Source organism: Xylona heveae, assembly GCF_001619985.1.
Source record: "Xylona heveae TC161 unplaced genomic scaffold L228scaffold_1, whole genome shotgun sequence".
In the NCBI taxonomy this organism is placed as follows: Eukaryota; Fungi; Ascomycota; class Xylonomycetes; order Xylonales; family Xylonaceae; genus Xylona; species Xylona heveae.
The window spans coordinates 2,118,593-2,138,915 of record NW_017264193.1 but is presented as its reverse complement, the minus strand read 5'-3'; the positions used below and the strand labels follow the sequence as shown (position 1 = coordinate 2,138,915).

Sequence of the window (20,323 nt, the reverse complement as noted above, 5' to 3'; positions counted from 1 at the left end):
GTATTGTGTATCTATATGTGCTTATTGTGGAAGAGGAGGACCAAGGCTTGCATTTGCGGGGAAGATAGAAATATATATATATATATATATCTCCATACTTACAAGAAATAAAGGAGGGAGGAAATCCTATCGTCACCTTCTGTCACGAATATCTCAAACGTTTTTGAACTCGATTGATTGTCTCCTCTCTTCATCCCTCTCAAAAAAAGAATTAAAAAAATAAAATACAATTCAATTGAAGAAAATAGTATAAAATAAAATAAATTAAAGATAAACAATAACAACGACAACGACAACAATGTGCCACTATACAGAGCTAGTCTACATCTTCAGCAAATGCGCCAAAGAAGGCGGCCATCGAGTGACCAACCGAGCATACACACTGTGTGCGAATCCGCGTCCGTTGGGCACATATCGCCATTGTCAAGATGCGAGTCCCGATCCGAGCTTTGCGTTTGGTTCGACCCGACGCCCGGATGACTGTCCTGTGTGTAAAGGCACGCGATCGGAATTAATAGTGGTAAGGAAGCGCTGTGTGTGTACTGGTTGTTTGTTATGGTGCATGAGAATCTAACGCACTAAAAAAAAAAGGCATACAAGGATCCGGTCTAAAGGCAAACGAGACGATGCGTTGGGATGGAAGTTTGGGATAAAGAAGGGCATAAAGAGGCTTGTGTACAAGCCCATACGATGGGGATGAAAAGAAAGAGTTTGTTACAGTGGAAACCATGCCGCTTCTTTGTAAATGAGGCGCATAGTTTCAAGGTCCTGCTTGAGTTGGAGACGCTTGATATGGCGAGGTGGTGATGTGGTGATGTGGTGATGTGGTGATATTATGGCTATGACATTGGTAAAAGAATGCATGGTGAGATATGAAACAAGGAATTGTGCGTCGTCAAGTTGAACGGCTGCGGATCAGTCTAGTGAGAATGAAGCCGGTCATGAGAGTTGTAGCAAGAGCAACAATGATGCGTGAACTGTAGCTGGGGTTAAAAGTTGCTGCGCTTGGTTGTGCCTTTTCTGCAGTGCCTGCGGCTTCTGCGGTTTCTGCTTCCGTGGATGGCAATTTCTTCAAGTCAGCAAGGACTTGGTCCGCAGTGTCGTACTTCCCCAACCAGCATCTTAGCACAATATTTCCGACCGGCAAGTCTGCAACATCCTTTGGAAAACACTGTATCTTGTAATTCGTCTCCACTTCAGCATCAGCCAGATCATGGTACGGGCGCACCGTTGTCCAAATCTCGTAGATCGCTGATCCGAGCGCGAAAAGCTCATTCTGAATCGATGGCGTCTCTTCGAGTGCATTCCATCGCTGGGATCTGGTCTCGTAGCTGACCAACTGCCGACTGCCATCGATTGAAGAGCCGCCAAAATCGGTGATCTTTAGGTCCTCGTGTTCATCAAAGAGCATGTTATGCCCACCAAAATCTCCTTGAATGACACCCTTGTGATGGATATATGCCATGCCCTCCGCAGCTTGGCACGACCATTTCAACGCCTGCTCGTACGAGGGCCGCTGCTGTTCCTGATGCAGGTCGTACAACCGTCTCCGCAGCTGAATGCCTAGCCGCTCCAAGACGATTCCACGCTTTGCGGCACAAATGAATTTGCAGATTCGCGGATGCGTGCCCAAGCGCTGATAGATGATACGTTCAATTTGAATGTCCTTGAGGGACTGGTTATCAGTGTATGCATTTTCGTTTGTCGTAAAGGCGTACTTGAGGACCCGGTGCTCGTCAAGTGGGTAGACTAGCGCCGTGACGCCCATGCCGATGAAATGGCCACGACATGTTGCATATAAGTCGGGCAGAGAAGGATCATCTTGCTGCATTGCAAGTGATGATGGTTAGGCTTGGGGTGTAGTATAATGGCAACGCGAGCTTCGCAAATAGTTATAGCAAAATAGATTGATCAGCACGACGGGCCACGTCGGTCTGCTGAATGGAGTGTAATAAAAGTATCAAAGCACAAAACGCAAAGCACAAAAGAGAGCGAACGGGAAAGTGATCATATAGTGGCATGTAGCATGTCTTCATAAAGCAGTCAAGAGTTTCAGCTTTAAAAAGGGAAATTCGAAAAACGCAGGCATTCTGTACATTGATTGAGCGAAACAGTATCAAGGCAAAACGCATGGTTTGTTGTTATACGCCCTTGCAGCCACGGCGGCTGTGTGTTATGCCATTAAGCGGTGCGGCGATAGTGGGCACAAAATGTACCTGACGGCTGTACTCCGGTATCTGTAGGGGTTAACTGGACGGATGAGTTACCTCAGTACAATCGTGGCATACACGTGCCCAAGGCGGTTTTAGGGAAAGTATCACGAAAGGAGCCGTACATCTGCTTCCCAAAAACAGAAATGATTAATGTATAAAAACACATGTAGACACTGTTACCCAATGAGAACACCAGCGAACAACAGAAGAGCGTACTGTTTTTTTTTAATCAGGAGTTTGTTTCAATATGTTGTCCTCACAAATTGCATTAAAACAATTTAGAAATTAATCAAAGTCGAACAAAATATATAGGCAAACGTGCAGGAATTATTCACGCTCAATATAATAAATCGACGCACCATTCATAAGACCAAAGCCAATGTATTTTACTATTCCAAAAAATATGCTGCAATACAAACTGTTTCCAAAGCCACTGATGCAGCCTAAAATGCTATATAGATATGCGAATAAAACAAGATCAAATCCCGTTGAATTTCCCTCTCCATGAAAATGCATCCCGACATCCCGTCTTCCCCAAAGTAAGACCCAACACCAAAGCAAAATCCAATGGATCCAGTAGCTTCAAAAAGGGTGAGACTGCCAGCAGTCTCCAAACAAAACAGTCCAGCGCCCACAGGCAATGCAAAAATCTCTCCGACGCTAAATATGCAACAACAATGTAATACATGCAATCAAGCACCATGACATGTATGCGTGAGGATCAATCATCCTCGACGCCGATAACGGAAATGCCAATTCAAAAAAAGAGAAGTCGAGACCGACGGTACTCCGTAAAAAATTGAAGGGGAGCAAAAAGGGAGGGTGGGTATTGACAAATGAAAATGCAAAAAGGAGAGGGGTACGTAGCAATTATGCGCCAGTGAAATGCTGTGTGAAAAGCGCAAAAAGGAAATGACCCGCAGAGAAAGTGCTCAGTCGGCCTGTCGAGCCCAAAATCGTCAGAGTACAGTAGTTTGCAGATTAGCTGTTTACTAATTGATTGACGTCAACGAGTAGCAGCTGTCAATGTAGGACACAAAGGGAACAAAAAATCCCCGATGTAAGAAATGAATTTGATCCTTGTCGGTGAGGTGCGCACTAGAAACCAGCGCAAAGGAGAAATTTGCAAAGAATCTCTTCAAGCGTTTGTTGGCTGTACTGCGGTATGCCGTAACAGAAACTCAAATGCCCAATGATGGTTCTTGTAAAAGAATCCGATGACTAAGCGAACCGCTTTTGCCGAGACGAGACGGTACGAATCTCCGAGGACATATCTCGGTAGGCTCGGAAGACGCCTTCCTGTTCAAAAAGAAAAGAAAGGGCCAAGGGAGGAAAATTTTCGGACCATGTCCTCAAACAAACCAGCCTGAATCGTCTGCCCAAGACCAGTGAATATGCCTGGTATACTCCGATATAAGCGCCACGCCGGTGGTATCAACTAGCCCTAGCAGACACAATTGTGCTGGTCATCGTAGTGTTTTGATCGTAGTGTGATACTACTTCGGCTCGGACGGCAGCTGCTGGGAACATCCACGACCAAAAGAACAAAAGTCGACAGTGTTCCATGTGGCGAGTCGATCGCGTCGGTGGGCATCATGGGAAAAGCCGTGTTCGTCGCTTGCAGGTGCAGCGACGGCGCCGCGGTTTTGACGCCAGGAGACCCACAGCCAACAAGCCCTTATTGTATTCTCATCGAATAATGAGAATTCAAAGACCACCGGCGCTGCCACCAATCGCCGGTTAGAAAGAGGGGTAAAAGAAGGGTCGCGAACCGTCGAATTCATTGCCGAGGACTTAATCCGCTAGACTGAGGCCAATCCACCGTGTCGGGACTCCACCGTCATCAACGGTTTGGGCCTTTGTCGGCCGGCGCGGCGGGAGCCAGATGCGAGCTTTGCCTGGTACTTCGTCGCTCAATTTCCCCTCCCGACGCATGTTCATTTCGAGAACAATTATCCGAAGAAAGTCGCCGTTTTCGCGTGGTTCCCGCTGTCGCGCGACCAGACTGGCGACCTCGGCGCTCTGCACAAAGGGGCTCTCGTCCGTGGTTGAGTGGCCGGCGTGGCGATCGGTAGAAAGACCCTTCTTAGCCGATTTGCGAGATCGGTGGTAGGTCTGCATCTGAATCATGACTGTGCAGGGGTCTTTGCCAGCAGGTAACTGCTGGACTGCCATGTCGACACGAGCGGGCGTAGATGGGTTCAGATAACGACGTAGAGCGGGCGCTGGAGTATCGCCCACATGTAGTGGGCGTCTTTCATCAGCATACGGAGGAGCGCTCGAAAGAATTGATCGTGTCAAAAAGTCGTCCGGCTGAATAATGGGCGAGGCAAAGACGGAAAGCGAGCGAGCTGCCGACTTGAGGGCACGCAGCGAAGCGGTCAGGTTCGATTTCAGCGCCGACTTGGACTTGGAAGCCAACGGCGGTGTCGTAGGCATTGGGGTAAGTAGTTCGGCGTCACTCGCCGCATTCTCGTAGGGCGGAACGGGATCAAAATCGGTCGATAGTAGAGGATGATTGGACGCAGCGTCCTCAGAAGGCGGCGAAGACATATTTTTTAGTTTCTTCTCGGCGCCTGATCTTCTTCCGCCATTCAGGCTGGTGCCAGGAGTGGGAGGGGTCATGAATGACCCAGCGGATTCATCGTCTGATCCCAATGACGGGACCGAATCCGTCGAATGAGCCCTGGCGTTCAGGGTTCGATCCATGAGACTATCCAGGCCAGAGTATCCATCCTCGGACTCTTCTGGGGAGCTGAGAAGAACCTCCTTGGCATTCATTGCCGCATCCTCAAGTTCGAGCTCCAATGGAGACTTCTCTAGTAGCTCCATAAGGGACTTGTGTGTAGCATTCTGTTCACTCCTGCGACGAATGCTTCCGACCGAGCCCGGCTTGGGTATCGTGGTAACAGCCAGCAAGGCAGCGACAGATGGAGGAATGGCACTAGGTTTGTGAAGATCCCTAGCTCTTCGTCCTTTTGACGAAGACCTGCCATTGGAACCATCCGAAAGGACCCTTAGAGCAGGTCGACCAACGTCGCGTTGCTCATTATGGGTTCGAGATGGAATGACGACAGGTTGCGAGGGTGGTGATTCAGGCATCGGCTGTGGTGCTTGTCGTCTAGAATCTTCTTGCAGTGACGCATCTGTGACTTTCTTCTCCAACCTGGGCTTTCGTTCTTCTTGTCTTTGTTTCCTCGCTCTGGAGGGCGATGTGGTAGGACTGCGGGGAGCAGTAGCGAAGAGATGCGATCTTGGTACCAACATCATAGTCGATAAGACGGAACTAATATCAATGTGAAGTGGCCGTGGCGTGTATGTTGATGATGATTGAGAGAACGATATTTTCTTAGACTTGTGCGACGTTCTGTCGACGTAATGCCGTGTGCATGAGGCGTAGATGGAGATGGTGTCTGTGATAATCTAGACAAAGATACCACTAACAACAGTGACTAACAACACATTGTTTCTTCCCGGCGTCTATCGCGGTGTCGTATAGTTTGGAGATGATGTTGATGGAGATGAAAAAGTGAAGTATATATGGTGGGAGGAATGGAGGGTGGGTGAAGGAGGGTAGGGTGTTGTTATTAAAGTAGGTAGGTAGGTCAGGCAGGTGTGTGTTGTATGTCACTGCGTATGGGGGAGGAGGATGATAAGGAACTTGGGTGGGCGAAGTAGGGCAGGCAGACAGGCAGGCACACGACATGGGCTGTGGGCGATAGGCGGGCTTCATTGGGGAGTGACACTTCAACTTCCAGGAACTCTCTAGTACAGAGGAAGTGACAAGAGCAGCATTTGGTATCTGACCGATAAAGGCCACTAAGATTCACTGATAGAGACGTTACAGGCGAAACTCTTCAAAATTGCCTTAAATGTGATTAGCAGATGGTTAGCAGAAGGAATTCGGGTCGGGTAATCTTCTAGGGCGTTTGTTCTCGAAAGGCGCTACGAAAATGAAAGGCGGCGAGATTTTGGGGGGGTTTCGGAGGGATTGAGCTCTGGGAATCCAATTTCCTTTGCACTCCAGAGGTAAAAGTACGTGGCCGGACACACAGTACTGGAGTTTTAGTTCGACTCATCATTATTACGTGGGGGGGTGAACGCTGTGCCTTAGAGCGAGAGAAGTGTGTGTCATAGTTCGGCATAGTTCCGACTGCTGCAAAGTCGAATCAGTCTCTTGGGAAAGTCATCCCAGCCCTTTTTCCTCTGTCGGCTATCTCCGTACGATACCTTTGGGTACAGGTCCGTACGGAGTACAAAGGTAGACGGCAAATGTAACCGTGAATCAAAAAGCAGACATACTTCTTCCCCGAGCCTCCTATCGTTCCATTCCTTTATTCGGTTTTAACATGTTAACGTACCATTCGTTCCTAAGGAGGTATATTGCTCAAGCTGCGTCTGGCACAAGTCCAACCTCCGTCTTGGTAAGTAAGGTAACTTACGGCGATACCCTACCAGAGCGTGAAGAGCAAGTCCCGGCGCTATCGCGGTGCCTATGCGGCCCCATTGGTGGTCGATTCGGGGCTGGTTCCCAAGGTAGGATCAAAGCAGCTTTACCGGGAGAGGCATGGCCGGGCGAGGAAGCACCACACGATACTCTACCCAAGACCCCTAAATCATCCATTCAATCACGGAGGGTCCGGCGAAATGAGAGATCCATACTACTATAACGACAAGGCTGTACCTGGTCTCCCCTGGGGGTAACTAATAGCTTTGTAGAGAACTGTACAGTGCAGAATATGTAGGACAAAGTGAGATCCGAGACAAGGGGGCGACTTCATATGCCGGCACAAGGCTGTACCAAATCTTCGAGAAGCTGGGCCCGTCACCAAGGGCATACCCCCGACGACTCTTGTAATCAACCGACATGGCATTGGTTTTCAGCTTGAAGCTCCCTTGTAAGCTGTCTTTGCATTCAAGTGGTCGACCATAGGCCAGGGTCTCTGCCACGCACACCGCTGCCGCGCAGCAGCAGCAGCTGGACATGAATGAAAGGGACAAAACACCCAAACACAATAGAGCGTCGATCCAACCTCTGAGGCGGCGGAGAGCGCCGCGTCCGAGAACCATTGAACCTCTTCGTAATCATTATGAGGAGATCGCCACTTGTCGTGGCCCACAAGCCAAAGGCTGATCGTTACTCGAAATGTTTGCTGTAAAAATTGACATCTCAAAACATGGGTTTTCAGTCTGTCCCGGTAGAGGAGCCAAACCGATGCATTTCAATAATCCCTAGGACAATTTTAATGCGTTTTTGACAGCCAATTTTCACCGATAAAATGTTCATCAAACATCTAGAAAAGAGTAGTTCTGGGCGACCTGACACTGGTAGATAATACCTTCAGCTAGGCAGGTGTACGGGACAAAACGGACCGTTCCCACTGTAGTTAGCGGGGTACGCACCCTAAAGATCTGATTGGTTGTCGGTGGCAAAGGCCATGCTCAAATGTACCCGACAAAAGGGTAACGTCCCGGCTTAGGGCACCCACGCAATCGTGCCTTAACTAACTTAACCATTGTGTTTTAGCTAGCATCGGACACTTTGCACTGAGAGAATCCTCAACGATGGAGGGTCGGGGAGGCAACGGTAACCCCATGGCACACCGTGCCGCTGCTGCATGCAGCTTGTCCCCCTGTCTTGGTGGGAGCATAATCAAGTAGATTACTGATAAACTGACCAATGTCAGGTTCTCTTCCATATCGATTGTCAGCATTACTGTTTCTTTCTTGGCAGATCCCGTACGCATCTCAAAAGCGATTCATAAACCCATTTGGTGCGGATTCTTTAGACATTGAACCCGAGCTTCCTATCTGCCCGTGCCCACTACCCCTAGCACCATCACTTGCTTAGCTTCGGGGATAGCTCTCCGTGGTTGGAAGGCAGCTCAGAGATCTGTACCTTCCCTGAGAGGAAGAAGGAGAAAATACCTCAAATCTCCCAACGACACCATGACTGACTTTTCCACAATAGCATCAAGCGCGACCGAAGAAATTAATTCAGGGTCTTGCGATACCGGTGTCGGCATCGTTTAGCACGACCGAGGGACCCTCATTCCAGAGCTGGAGCCACCTTCTCAGCAACGGAACATGAACTAGAAGGTAAAAGAAGCTGATAAAAGCTGCGTTGGCTCGGGATAGCGGTCAAGGATCGGCAAAGACCCTGAATTCCCGAAAACAGTGCTGATCATCTTTCTTCTCTGTCCGTTGGGACCCTGGGCCGAGTCAACAGAGGAGCTGCTTCATTGAGTACCTTCAAAGGCGCATAGATGTTCGATGTGCTGTGTTTAGGAAGATTTAGGCCCCCAAATCCTATGTATGAGTAGGTCCTTTACTGGTGCCGGGAGACCGGAATATTTGCTCTTATCGCGGCAACTGTTTTCATCTCATTGGAAGACTGACAACCACTCTGGGGGTCATCTGCAAAAGCTCGGAAAGTTCAGCATCACCCGCCGAGATCATCCCAATCCGACCAGACCCGAAAGTGGACTCATAATAGGTAGGTCCTAGTTCTCTGTGTTCATGTCGCATCCTGTCTCTACTTCTGTTCACGACTATTGTTCATCCCATGGCTTTGTTTGAACCATGCTTGTTGGCATAGTTAGACCCAGTCATCAATGTAGCCTGTCTCCCTGTAAGCTTGTGAACAATCAACTAGATTGAAGGAGCTTGTGCTATGAATCCATGAAGCTACCAGACCTGCCTTCCTCTTATAGATCATTCAACTCAAATAGGCAGGCAATTCATCAAGACACCGTATCCTATGTTGGCCTATCAAGAGTATCAAAAAGACGCTATTAGTAGACGGCAATGTTATGTGGTTGGAGATTTCTCTTTGTTAATATGGGATTTTGACCGTTGCTGGTCATTGATCAATAGTACAGCTTCTATTCAACGGTCGATCTTGTGGTTGTCGAGGTATCATCTCTGTTCCTGGACGAGGGAGTCATACAACTTGCATCCCGCGCGGCCCGAGAGACGCGGTGTTGCGATAATGTAACAAGGGTTCCTTCCTGATAGGAACATTTGCGCACCTGATATGAGAGCATATAAGAGCGGCATCGCTCTTTCCTTTTTTAGCTCCTCCTCTTTTCAGCTCTCTGCATCTCTAGTCCCAAGAGATTATGACAAGAGCCAAAAGTGCTCACGTGTGTGTGCGTGTGCCTTCCATTTCTGGCCCGGACCTTGTTGTTGAAAGCACCAGGGCACTCAGCGTCCAGACAGCACTTTGATAAGCTGTCATCGCCTTATCTTCCGCAAATTGTTGCCTATTTCGGTAACTGCATCACACGGACGAAGGAAAGCAACCAGGATACCAGTACTGTGCTGCATTATGTTCTTTGTTCTGGAGATAGGGGATGCGAAAGAAGAAATCATGTAGTCATTAACAGTATCTTTCATATTGAGGTATTTTGAATCCCAATTCAAATGTGTGGCGTCAAATGTGGCGAGAGCGATCCATTTGAGGATCTAGTACGGTATATACCTACAGTGTAGTACTGTAGGACTGTAAACAAACGCGAGCATGGTAAAGGTCCTAGCTGAGATTGGCGGTCTTGTTCTACGACCATTTTATTCCAGTAAACTGCAAACCTCCCGTCTCTCTGAGCGTCTCTCAGAGCATCATCATCATCATTTCCTCTTTCTTTCCCTCTTCCTCTTCTTCCTCCTCCTACGATGATATGCTCTGACAAATCAGCACTACTAATCTGCAACCGCGACACCCCTGCTTTGCCGTTGCCGTTGCCGTTGCCATCGACATCATATCAGTACTATACTTTTAACTTTGCCAAACGGCCTGCCTACCTACTTACATCATACCACGCTTTGTTTTTCTATAGCCGCAGCCTCGCAGGGCCCGTTTGGCTGCAACTCTGCCGTCAACGCCGTCGCCGCCGTCGGCCGTCTGCGCGCGCGCCTTACGCGGGACGGGTCGATATTTTTGATCCCAGGATCCTCGATCAAACCCTCGTTGGTCCCCACCCGCAGCACCACGTGCGTCGTTCATTCATCGACGATGCAATTTGCATCTAAACATACTTTGTACTGTATGCAACAACGCATCGTCGATTACCGAACAACAATGACGATACCTCCTTGCTCCCGATATGGAGTCCTGGCGACTAGATCCCGAGACACATTACTATTACATACAAACTGCACAAAAGACGTCCAGCCCCAGTATCACAGTACGCTGGTAGATTACTTATACGAATGACTAAAAAAAAGAGGATAAACAAAAAACTTTAAATCGTGATGGGCTTGTACTAACCATCGCAGGGCCGTTATCGGTCTAGATAAGTGCATCCCAAGGGCCTTGGCAATCTTGTTACGAAGTACGTCAGATACGTCAATCAATCAATACGTCACTAGTTCATTGACGTAGGAGAATGAACCAAATACTTCAACCTTTTCATGACAACTGATTTCGTTGCTGGATTTGATACCCCTGTACTTCGTACTCTGTACTGCAAACCTGACAAGCGGGATAAGAAGATAATGACACGATGGGATGAAAGATAATGATAAGATAGAAAGAAAAACAACGATAAAAAGGAAAAAGGAAAAAAAAAGGGGGGTTCCACGGTATCACTGCTCAAAAACCGCCAAGGAGATCGAGCGGACATAGACCTGCCCTATACACGTCATACGTCATAACTAATCAGATCTCATAGCGATATCAAGAACTGCCTAATGATCAAATACAAGAATAGTTTTAACGAATTCAGTAACAAGGTAAAGCATAGACCTCAACTGAAATTTCGAGTTTTATAATAAAAAAAAAAAAAAAAAAAAAAAAAAAAAAAACAAATCAAGGCTATAACAGGCAATGAACAAACATGATAAAAGGGTTCCCTAACGCAATAAAGCCGCCCTATTTCCCGAAGAAGGTAATTGAATTACTTCCACCGATAAAGCGTAAAATGATAGAAGAATTTCAAGCTACAACAGAGCCGTTTGTGAAAAGTCAGGTAAAATAATGAAATCCGACAAAAGCAGACTTCAAAAAAAAGCAATACAATTAAAACAATAATAAAAAAAACAGGGGGGAAGAAGACTTCAAAAGTGAAAAGAGCATAAAGAAATCCGTATTCGTCGTTAAAACAAAAAGAAAACACGCCATAAGACCAAAGAAACAAAAAGCTGGAAAAGAGGATATTCGGAGAATAAGAAAAGGTGAATACAAAAGCCGAAATTTTCTCGCGCGGGAGATTGTGACATTGACTTCAAAAAAAATTGAGAAGAGAAAAAAGCCAGGTAACATTGCCTAGCCAAGGGGTATTCAAAGGGAAATTGGTTGTAGAATGAATGGCGACCGTATGCTCGTGCTGCACAAGGCCGGAAGATGACCGCGTCCTGGATGTTTCCAAACGCCAGGTCTTTAGAATCAAAATACGTCTTCATCTGTCCATCCAGCTTCGCTGCCAGAGGCCCGTACGCCATTACCCGAATGCATTACCTGCGCAATATTCCTCATCTTTTTGCCCGGAATGGCAGACACGGGGCGAGGCGGCGGCGAATAGCCTCCTTCGGGAGTGACTCGTTTATTAACTGCTGCAGCTGCTCGCATCTTTGCAAAGTAGGATGTGCTTGCGTCTTCTTCCGGTTCAGAAGCATCGTCGTATGTTTCCCAATTTTCTGAGCCGGATACTACAGTGGATACGGTCGACGTATTCGAGATTTGTCTGCTTCCGTTGGATTGGCGGTCGTCATATGACCCGGAGCGTTGAGAAGAAGACGAACTGTGCTCGTAATGGGAGGATGGTCGGTAAGAATCCTGATAATGGCTCGGCGGAGGAGGCATTGCGGATCTATCGGACTGACGCATTGCAGCAATGCGCATGCGGGAATTGCGTCCACTATTGTCGTCGTAAGGATCTTCGGGAGTCACTTGTCTTACTTCGTCGTGGGAGGACGCGACACTCTGGCTCCGTGAACTGGCGGGGTCGTAGCGACTGAGAGGAGTTGGTGCGGCAGGCGGGGGAACAAAGAGGTCTCGCATTCTCGGCGGCGGGGCACGAGGTGCGTGAATCGTTTTAGAAACTAGGCCAAGATCTTGCGCAGACGCGGGCCGCCGTGGACGCTCAGGAGAATTGTTGCCATGAATGTTGGATAGAGGGGCACGTGCAGGGAGCTTGGTGGGAGATCGGCCAATGGTTGAAATGGAGCTCGAGATGGAGGAAGAGAGAGGATTGCGGCCAATCGTACCGGTCGGAGTCTTGGCTCCAGACCGTGAAGGCGTTGGGCCTCGAATGCTGCCAATTGTGCTACGATGAAGGGCTGATGCGGTAGGAGCTGCAGCTCGTGAAGACGATCTCCCAAGGGTCGAAGGCGTCTTTGAACGAGGAGGGAGAGCTGCAGCAGAGACTGCAAGTTGATCCAAGTATCTCTCGCCGAGGACGAGGAACGGACGCCCATAGTCTCCCTCCCAGGATTCGAGAACTTTCGTTAGCTCCGTCTCAATCTTTGGCAGCTCTTTTGCTACTCTTTTTCTCATCTTTTCCTCTCGAAGCAGTCGTGTCGGATCCCTTCGTTCACCTTTGACCCCACGAGCCATCAAACGAGACGCATCCTGACTGGACGAGGCGAGGTCGTCACGGTCTTTGATTAAGGATTTGTGTCTCTCAATCAGTTGTAGCAGCGGCATTCGTTGCTCGCGCAGAGCTTCCAGTCGCTCAATCTCAGTCTCGTGAGCAGAAAGTAGAGCATCGCTGTATACGTCTGGAAAACAAGAGTCAGCGGACAGCCCATTTAATTTTCGCGGTCTTGTTCTCACCTGTAAAAGCCGGGGTAAACTCAATCATTTCATCTTCGGAAAAGTAGAGGCTGTCCCAGAGCTCCTGAAGCCTGTACCGAGCATCCTCCACAAAAAGATGCAGATTTTGTCTCTTCAATTCGTTCAGACGCGCCAGCTCATCTTCAAAGTCATTGATGACCCGCAAACCGCAGCCTCTACGAGTGGCAAGGAACTGCTTGCGGTCTACCTCTTCCACTCCCAGGCGATCCCAGAGGCTTTCAACGTTAGCCTTGAGATCCTCAATCCGCTGCTCTCTTACGTGCTTCTCATCAATCAGTTTATCTCGTTTCGCCTTCAACTTCGTAACATCGTCCTCGAGCAAGCCCAATTGTTCGGGGGTTTCGCGGTAGTACTTGACAATGGTAGAATCTGTCTGCGCTTGAGGTGTTCCAAGCTCTGCCCAGAGATTGACAATGTCCTCTGCAATCCCTTGGACGGCATCCAAGCGGCGCACGTACTCGTGGTAGATTCGTGAGAACTCCTCATCCAAAGCTTCGATATAACTTGCAGAAACATCGGTGCTGAGCGGTATAGAGTGATCGGCCGCAATGGTTGGTAGATTGATTTTGACAAAAGAAGATTCAAGATGCGAGGAATATGATTCGATAGCGGTAACAAGTTCTAGAGAAAGGTTTATCAGTTCTGGTTGCAGAAGATAAATTTGGGATGCTTTAGAATCACTTACTTAAGACCTGCTCCGATCTTTCGCGGTGGAGCCTGCAGATGCCGTTGTATTTCTCCTTAAGGGTTTTCAAGCATTGTACTAGAGGGTATGTGACTCGTAAATCATCATCGTCGTTACTGCTTTTGCTCTTTTCTCCCATCGAAAGCTTCATCTGGCGGATATCCCCGATTATGCGGTTTGCTTCCTCGGTCATCTCATCTCTTTCACTTTATTGCAACTCTCATGAGCATATATTCTATGATGCACTTATTGAAATATGTTACTTACGCATTTACCAAACGGACTTGATTGTGCAGAGCTTCTGAAAGCGCATTGAAGAGCTGGATGATGTCAGCTGCATGTTTGGTTTATTGATAATTGCAGACACTCACCTCTGTCTCTCTTGAGCGGCGCTCATTCGATGACAACCCAATATCATCAAACAACCCATGGAGGTTCTTGGTGATGGCGGCGACCTGCGTCGTCAGGTAGCTGGTGTCCATGGCTATCGCACCCACGAGGCGCGTCGCGCTTTGCAGTCTTACACTCAGGCTTGAGACAAAAGAAAGCGCAGATGGGATGAGAGTATGTGTCTAGCCTAGCGAGGAATGCGGAGTAATTGACGATGATGATCGACGTGCTAGGATGGTTGCAGACGCCCTAAGAAAAGATGAAGATCCCCGGAAATTCGACAAGAGTCGAAGCGAGTGTTATGGGGATGAATCACGATCCACAAGTGAGAAAAAGAACTGAGACCTGAAAGTGAAGTTGAAAAAATGCTTCACAAAAGCAAAGCAGAGATGGTCTGAGAAGTAAAACAAAGGAACGATTGCTGATAGCGCGAATGAAGCGTCTCAACAAGAACTTTGGCGGACATGTTGACGCTATTCGAACCTGGACTGGGATGGTTGTCCCGACGACAGTTGAGCCTCACTCTCGCTTCCTGATACACTATTACCCCCGGATTGGCCAAATCGGGCTCACCGCCTTCAGATCCAATAAAAGTGATCGATCTCATCACCGGGTAATCACTTGCATCTCGCGTCACTACTTCATCCTCTACCTTATATCACAACTAGCTATCAGCAATCACCTCACCTGAGTTTCCAAATTGAAATCGCATCTTCCAATACCATAGTTGTAGAAGAAAAGGCTTCTCCAAACATGGAGGTTGCACAGAAGTCTTGGGGTGAGTCTCTCAAGGCCACTTTGCTGAGCTCTCAAATATCCTTTACTGACCAAGCTTATCGATAAAAAGAGCTAGCCAACGACGTCCAGCTCGTCGATCCCCAACGAGATGCCCTTTATAGCTACGACGACAAGGAACAAAGAGAAATCCAACAAGCAAAGCCGTGGCGAAAAGACCCTAATCACTTCAAGAATGTTCGAATCTCTGCTGTAGCGCTGCTCAAGATGGTGATGCATGCGCGTTCTGGTGGTTCCATTGAAGTCATGGGCCTCATGCAAGGGAAGATTGCCGGTGACACATTTATCGTGACCGACGCTTTCAGACTACCAGTCGAGGGAACTGAGACGCGAGTCAACGCCCAAGATCAAGCAAATGAATACATGGTCTCCTACCTCCAGTCATGTCGAGATGCGGGGCAGATGGAAAACGCTGTCGGATGGTACCACAGTCATCCCGGATACGGATGCTGGCTGAGTGGAATCGATGTCAATACACAGATGACGCAGCAGACATTCCAAGATCCCTTCTTGGCGGTAGTCATTGATCCAGACCGCACCATTTCCGCAGGTAAAGTCGAGATTGGCGCCTTCAGAACCTTTCCCGAAGACTACAAACCCCCGCGAGAGCCCGGAAGTGATGAGTACCAAACCATTCCGCTGGCAAAAATCGAAGACTTTGGAGCTTGGTCCAATCGGTATTATTCTCTGGAAATTTCTCACTTCAAGAGCACTCTGGATACGCAGCTGCTGGAACAACTATGGAATAAGTACTGGGTGTCGACTCTGAGTCAAAGCCCGCTCTTTACCAATCGGGATTACACAAACAAACAGATTCTTGATTTGGGTGAGAAGATTCGCCGAGCGGAAACCAGTGTCCAGGCTTCCTCCAGGGGTGGAATCGGCGGAAGATCTAGCAAGGATACTCAGCTAGACAAGGTAGTGAAGGATAGCAACAAGATAACTGGGGAAGAAAATTCGGGTCTAATGGCCAACCTCATCAAGGCTAAGCTTTTCAACGGTGTTGGCGCATCTGTACAAACCCCTTCCCAAGGCACGAACATTTGAAAACTAAAGGGAGCGTTCCATGGAGAGCATAAAACAAGCTTGCAATCGCATTTCATCGCATCGGAAAAGGAGTTTTAGGATGGCGTTCCTTTTCTATATTTCTATCTACATGAATCGGAGATACTTTTACTAGCGAGCTAGATCTCCTTCTAATGTACAATCAGTCTATTATTCAAGCACCTTCATTTCATGCTTGTGTTCCAGCTGCGACTGCCTCGTTATTTGAGCGTTGGCTAGCCCGCACCAAATTGGACGCTTTGCTTAATCTCTCCAGGGTAATGTCGCGTCCGAGAATGACCATGACGGATGCTGCGTCTGGTCCTTGCTTGCCCTCCAAAAGTGCCCATCGCATGTAATGATAGAAAGCCCTGTTCCAAGCCTTCTGCCTGCGGCGAAGAGCCTGCACCTCTTTGGTCATTTCACCGGAGACGTCTTCTGCACTGATCCTCGAGCCCTCTTCGACAATTGCGCTCATTTTAGCCTTGAGATCTGGAACATTCCAGCTCTCTGGGCCCAGTTGGCAAATTTTATCGGCAGCACTGGCCAGGTTTGTAGGGGGAGGCGGCGGTAGGGGATCCTTGCTGAATGACTCTAGTGGTTCGTATCGTACATTGATGACTGGATGGAAAAACCGGTCGTTGCGGTCGAGAAAGTCTTCGGGACTCGTGTAATTTTTGGCGTCGGCGCGGAAAATTGCCGCCACGTATTCACGCAGATCTCGACCATTGAGAAGTTCCTCACTATCGGGTAGGATTTGAGCAATAAAGAACTACATTAACAGAGTGGAATTGAAAGGACTCACGTTTCGCTAATCCCGGCATGGTTCCGCACGACGTTGGTAATCTTATCCACGGTAGCCTCGAACTCGGGAGTGTTCTTGTTGGCATAGAGTCGCGCGTATTCCTTTTGCAGGTACCACAGTTTGCCAAATGTTACAATGGTGTTTCCCTTGGTGAATTTGAGATCAAACTAAGGAATCGCGGGATTAGTATCATAATATGCCTTTAGGAGGATTGATGAGGGCGTACATTTTTGATCAGCTGATCCATGGGAAGGAAATCGGTCTTCTGATTGTGGGACCAGCCGAGTAGGGCGGCGTAGTTAGCAAGAGCTTCTGGGAAGATGCCCCATGTATCGCGGAACGCAGAAATATCTAGATCAAAGTTGCGCTTGCTGAGCTTGTGTCCGTTCTCGTCCTGGAGTAGCCCGACGTGCGCAAACTCAGGTGGAGCCCAGTCAAACGCATGATACATGTAGAGGTGCTTCGGAGTCGACGATATCCACTCCTAGAACGATAGTGAGATTAAGATCATATCTCTGGCGACATCGAAGGACTTACAGCCGCTCGAATGACGTGCGTAATCTTCATGTGGTGGTCATCCACAACGTTTGCCAAATGGTATGTTGGAAGGCCATCAGATTTCAAGAGCACGGGATCCTCAAAAGACAACTCGCCATGCTTGAACGGTGCGACTGCCTTTGTATTTCGAACCTTGCCATATACGAGATCCACCATGTCCGGGTATTTGTCTGGTACTTTTAATCGAATAACGTGCGACTCTCCCTTTGCTGCACGATCCTCTGATTCTCCGGCCGGTATACTGGCACATGTTCGATCGTAGTCTGTTGGTAAACCGAGCTTATTCCTCTGCCGGGCGAGGGCATGTAGGCGTTCAGAGGGACAGAAGCACCGGTAAGCGTGCCCGGATTTAATCAACTTCTGCGCATGCTCTTGATATAACGGGGTTCGCTCAGACTGCAGAAATTAGTAACAGGATCAATGATGTCGACCTTCGGGAATGAATACCTGTCTATAGGGACCATATGGGCCACCGACCTCCGGCCCTAGACTGTGTTAGGGACGAACATTCCGGGAGCCATTGTACGCATACCTTCGTCCCATTGAAGCCCAGCCCATTTCAAATCCTCACACAGCCTCTGCTCTGCACCAGGGATTGTCCTTTTCTTGTTTCGTCAGTTGGGCCGCCGCCAATTGGGGAAAATATCTCTGACCTGGTCAGTATCCTCAATTCGCAGTAAAAATTGGCCGCCGGTACGCTTTGCCAGGAGATAATTAAACAATGCCGTCCGTAGAGATCCAAGATGAAGGTACCCGGTGGGAGATGGTGCAAAACGAGTACGCGCAGGCTTGCTGGGAAGCCTGGAAATTTGCGAATTCGGAGAGTTTGAATGCTTCCTTGTTGCGGAAGTCGCAAATCGAGCTATGCAAGACTTGCAGATCCATGCGGAGCCCCGCTGGAAAGGCCTAGAGCTCAACAACATTTTAGAATTGTGCGCGACAAGCTGGCCATGACAGCCGCTGCGAATCACACGGTGAGTATGTCAAAAGTGTGTTACGGGAGACCCTTTTTCCGCGTGCTGGCGGTTTGACGGCATTTCCGTACACCGGCGAACTTGGTCCGTGCGTCGGCAGAATAGAATTGCGGCGTTTCGCCAAAAGTTTCCGTCGCCGAAGAAACAGTGAAGCAATAGATTTGTCTATATTAGACTTCTGAGGCCTGCAAGTTTTGCATTCTCTATTTTAATTTTGGTATATGGTATTTCTCTAGCTACGGATTCACCACTTTATCAAAAAGAAGTATGTCCGCGCTGTGCCTGGTTCTGGAACATGTACTGACGCAGTAAAACTCAACAGTGGCCGCCGAGGAAGTAGATCTTTACGGTACGACTGGTTTCTTCGCGATTTTTTATGGTCTACTGACATTTCTCAGAGCTCCTTGGTGTTGAGAGGGATGCTACTAGATCGCAAATTAAGAAGGCATACCACAAGGTGAGCGAAGAAGCTCTTGTTCTGGGCCTCGGAGAAAGCAGATGCTAATAGAGTATGAAGGCTGCTCTATCAAGTCATCCGGACAAAGTAGCTGAGCACGAGCGGGAGGAATCAGAAGCGACGTTCAAAGCCGTGACTGAAGCATACGAGATTCTCTACGATGAAGAAAAGCGCCACCTCTACGACACACACGGCATGTCCGCCTTTACGCCCGGTGGCGGCCCCGGCATGAATGGTGGTGTAGATCTGGATGACATCCTGGCTCAGATGTTTGGCATGGGCGGCGGTATGGGTGGTATGGGTGGTATGGGAGGAATGCCCGGGTTCGGTGGCGCTGGGCCTCGAAGACCACGGAAAGGAAGAAGCGAAGAGCAGGATTACGAGATCACGCTTGAAGAGTTGTACAAAGGAAAAACTGTGAGGTTCGCCAGCACAAAGAATGTCATCTGCAGTCACTGCAAGGGCTCTGGTGGCAAGGAGAAGGCAAAGCCAAGACAGTGCGCAACTTGCAATGGACAGGGTATGTAGATGCTCATTCTCATTTGATTGCTGGCTTTTACTAATTTGTGATAACATAGGCTATAAAGCTGGACTTCGTTCCGTGGGACCTGGACTCGTCACGCAAGAGACGACGACCTGCAATGCCTGTAAGGGTAACGGCAAAGTCTTCAAAGAAAAAGACAGGTGCCGGAAGTGCAAGGGTGATCGTGTGACAGAAGAGAGGAAGGTTCTGGAGCTTTACATCCCCCGCGGTTCCAAGTGAGTACTTTCAAGTTACCTTCGGTGGACAACTTCACTAATGTTCATGGCGCAGGGACGGAGACCGCATAGTCTTGGAAGGTGAAGCCGACCAAGTTCCCGATCAGGAACCGGGTGACATTGTTTTCACTCTGCGGGAAACTCCTCATGATGTCTTCGAGCGAGTAGGCGCTGATCTGCAGGCTGATCTTAAGATTACATTGTCAGAAGCGTTGACGGGCTTCAACCGGGTTGTTGTCAAGCATCTTGACGGTCGTGGAATTCAAATTCATGTGCCCCAGCCTAGAGGCCGTATCATGAAGCCGGGACAGGTCTTGAAGGTTCAAGGGGAGGGCATGCCTTACAAGAAAAGCGACATGCGTGGCGACCTGTACCTCGTTGTCGATGTCATCTTCCCGGAAGACGGTTGGCTGAGGGATGACGCTACGCTGAAAAAGCTGCAGGATATTCTACCCAAACCTGGGAAGCCGATAGCCGCCGATGTAGTAGACGAGGTTGAATACGATGAAAAGGCGGACCTGAAAGATTTTGGCGCGGGCTCTGACGATTCTCGAGCTGGTCCTGAATGGGCTGACGAGGATGATGATGACATGCCCGATGGGGCGCAGTGTGCAACCCAGTAATAATCTTTTTCTACTTCACTGAGCATGGCGCATTTTGGGAAAGCGGTACATCCATTCATATGTAAATTTAGAGGGGCTGCACGGGACATAAACGGCTTGGTAGATATTACAAACATGAAACCCTACTCAATCGGCTTGAAGCATTTAACGATCGCAATTCCACGTAGTAATCGAGAAAATATCAATTTCTCTTTGCTTAGAATTAAATCTGGTGGATTAATGAGA

The 20,323-nt window shown here is 48.5% G+C and overlaps 7 protein-coding genes across 7 annotated transcripts; 3 read left to right on the top strand and 4 right to left on the bottom strand.

Moving 5' to 3' along the window:
* Positions 1-895: 895 nt before the first annotated feature.
* L228DRAFT_235621 (kinase-like protein) lies at positions 896-1,831 on the bottom strand (the record flags this gene model as incomplete). The annotated part of the gene is made up of 1 exon (XM_018330743.1): positions 896-1,831. The coding sequence occupies one exon, from the start codon at positions 1,829-1,831 to the stop codon at positions 896-898; it is 936 nt and encodes a 311-aa protein (XP_018192124.1).
* Positions 1,832-4,007: 2,176 nt separating this feature from the next.
* Positions 4,008-5,480, bottom strand: L228DRAFT_264947 (hypothetical protein; the record flags this gene model as incomplete). The annotated part of the gene is made up of 1 exon (XM_018334643.1): positions 4,008-5,480. The coding sequence occupies one exon, from the start codon at positions 5,478-5,480 to the stop codon at positions 4,008-4,010; it is 1,473 nt and encodes a 490-aa protein (XP_018192123.1).
* Positions 5,481-9,786: 4,306 nt separating this feature from the next.
* L228DRAFT_15037 (hypothetical protein) lies at positions 9,787-10,411 on the top strand. The gene has a single exon (XM_018329278.1). It carries the CDS (start codon positions 9,888-9,890, stop codon positions 10,242-10,244), a length of 357 nt encoding a protein of 118 aa, XP_018192122.1. The 5' UTR covers positions 9,787-9,887; the 3' UTR covers positions 10,245-10,411.
* An 843-nt stretch (positions 10,412-11,254) lies between these two features.
* Positions 11,255-14,175, bottom strand: L228DRAFT_279745 (hypothetical protein; the record flags this gene model as incomplete). The annotated part of the gene is made up of 5 exons (XM_018335716.1): positions 11,255-12,932; positions 12,988-13,629; positions 13,694-13,899; positions 13,961-14,013; positions 14,065-14,175. The coding sequence occupies 5 exons, from the start codon at positions 14,173-14,175 to the stop codon at positions 11,599-11,601; spliced, it is 2,346 nt and encodes a 781-aa protein (XP_018192121.1). The 3' UTR covers positions 11,255-11,598.
* Positions 14,176-14,675: 500 nt separating this feature from the next.
* On the top strand, positions 14,676-16,127 carry L228DRAFT_254897 (Mov34-domain-containing protein). Its single transcript, XM_018333858.1, has 2 exons — positions 14,676-14,861; positions 14,931-16,127. Exons 1-2 carry the CDS (start codon positions 14,837-14,839, stop codon positions 15,923-15,925), a joined length of 1,020 nt encoding a protein of 339 aa, XP_018192120.1. The 5' UTR covers positions 14,676-14,836; the 3' UTR covers positions 15,926-16,127.
* Positions 16,002-18,268, bottom strand: L228DRAFT_257977 (glutamyl-tRNA synthetase). The gene is made up of 7 exons (XM_018334039.1): positions 17,939-18,268; positions 17,818-17,890; positions 17,733-17,770; positions 17,265-17,681; positions 16,954-17,211; positions 16,728-16,894; positions 16,002-16,665 (listed from the first exon to the last, which is right to left on the bottom strand). Exons 1-7 carry the CDS (start codon positions 18,206-18,208, stop codon positions 16,113-16,115), a joined length of 1,776 nt encoding a protein of 591 aa, XP_018192119.1. The 5' UTR covers positions 18,209-18,268; the 3' UTR covers positions 16,002-16,112.
* A 132-nt stretch (positions 18,269-18,400) lies between these two features.
* Positions 18,401-20,235, top strand: L228DRAFT_243038 (hypothetical protein). Its single transcript, XM_018331584.1, has 6 exons — positions 18,401-18,524; positions 18,582-18,608; positions 18,658-18,716; positions 18,777-19,236; positions 19,295-19,475; positions 19,531-20,235. Coding segments are annotated over exons 1-6 (1,296 nt in total). The 5' UTR covers positions 18,401-18,523; the 3' UTR covers positions 20,099-20,235.
* Positions 20,236-20,323: the final 88 nt, after the last annotated feature.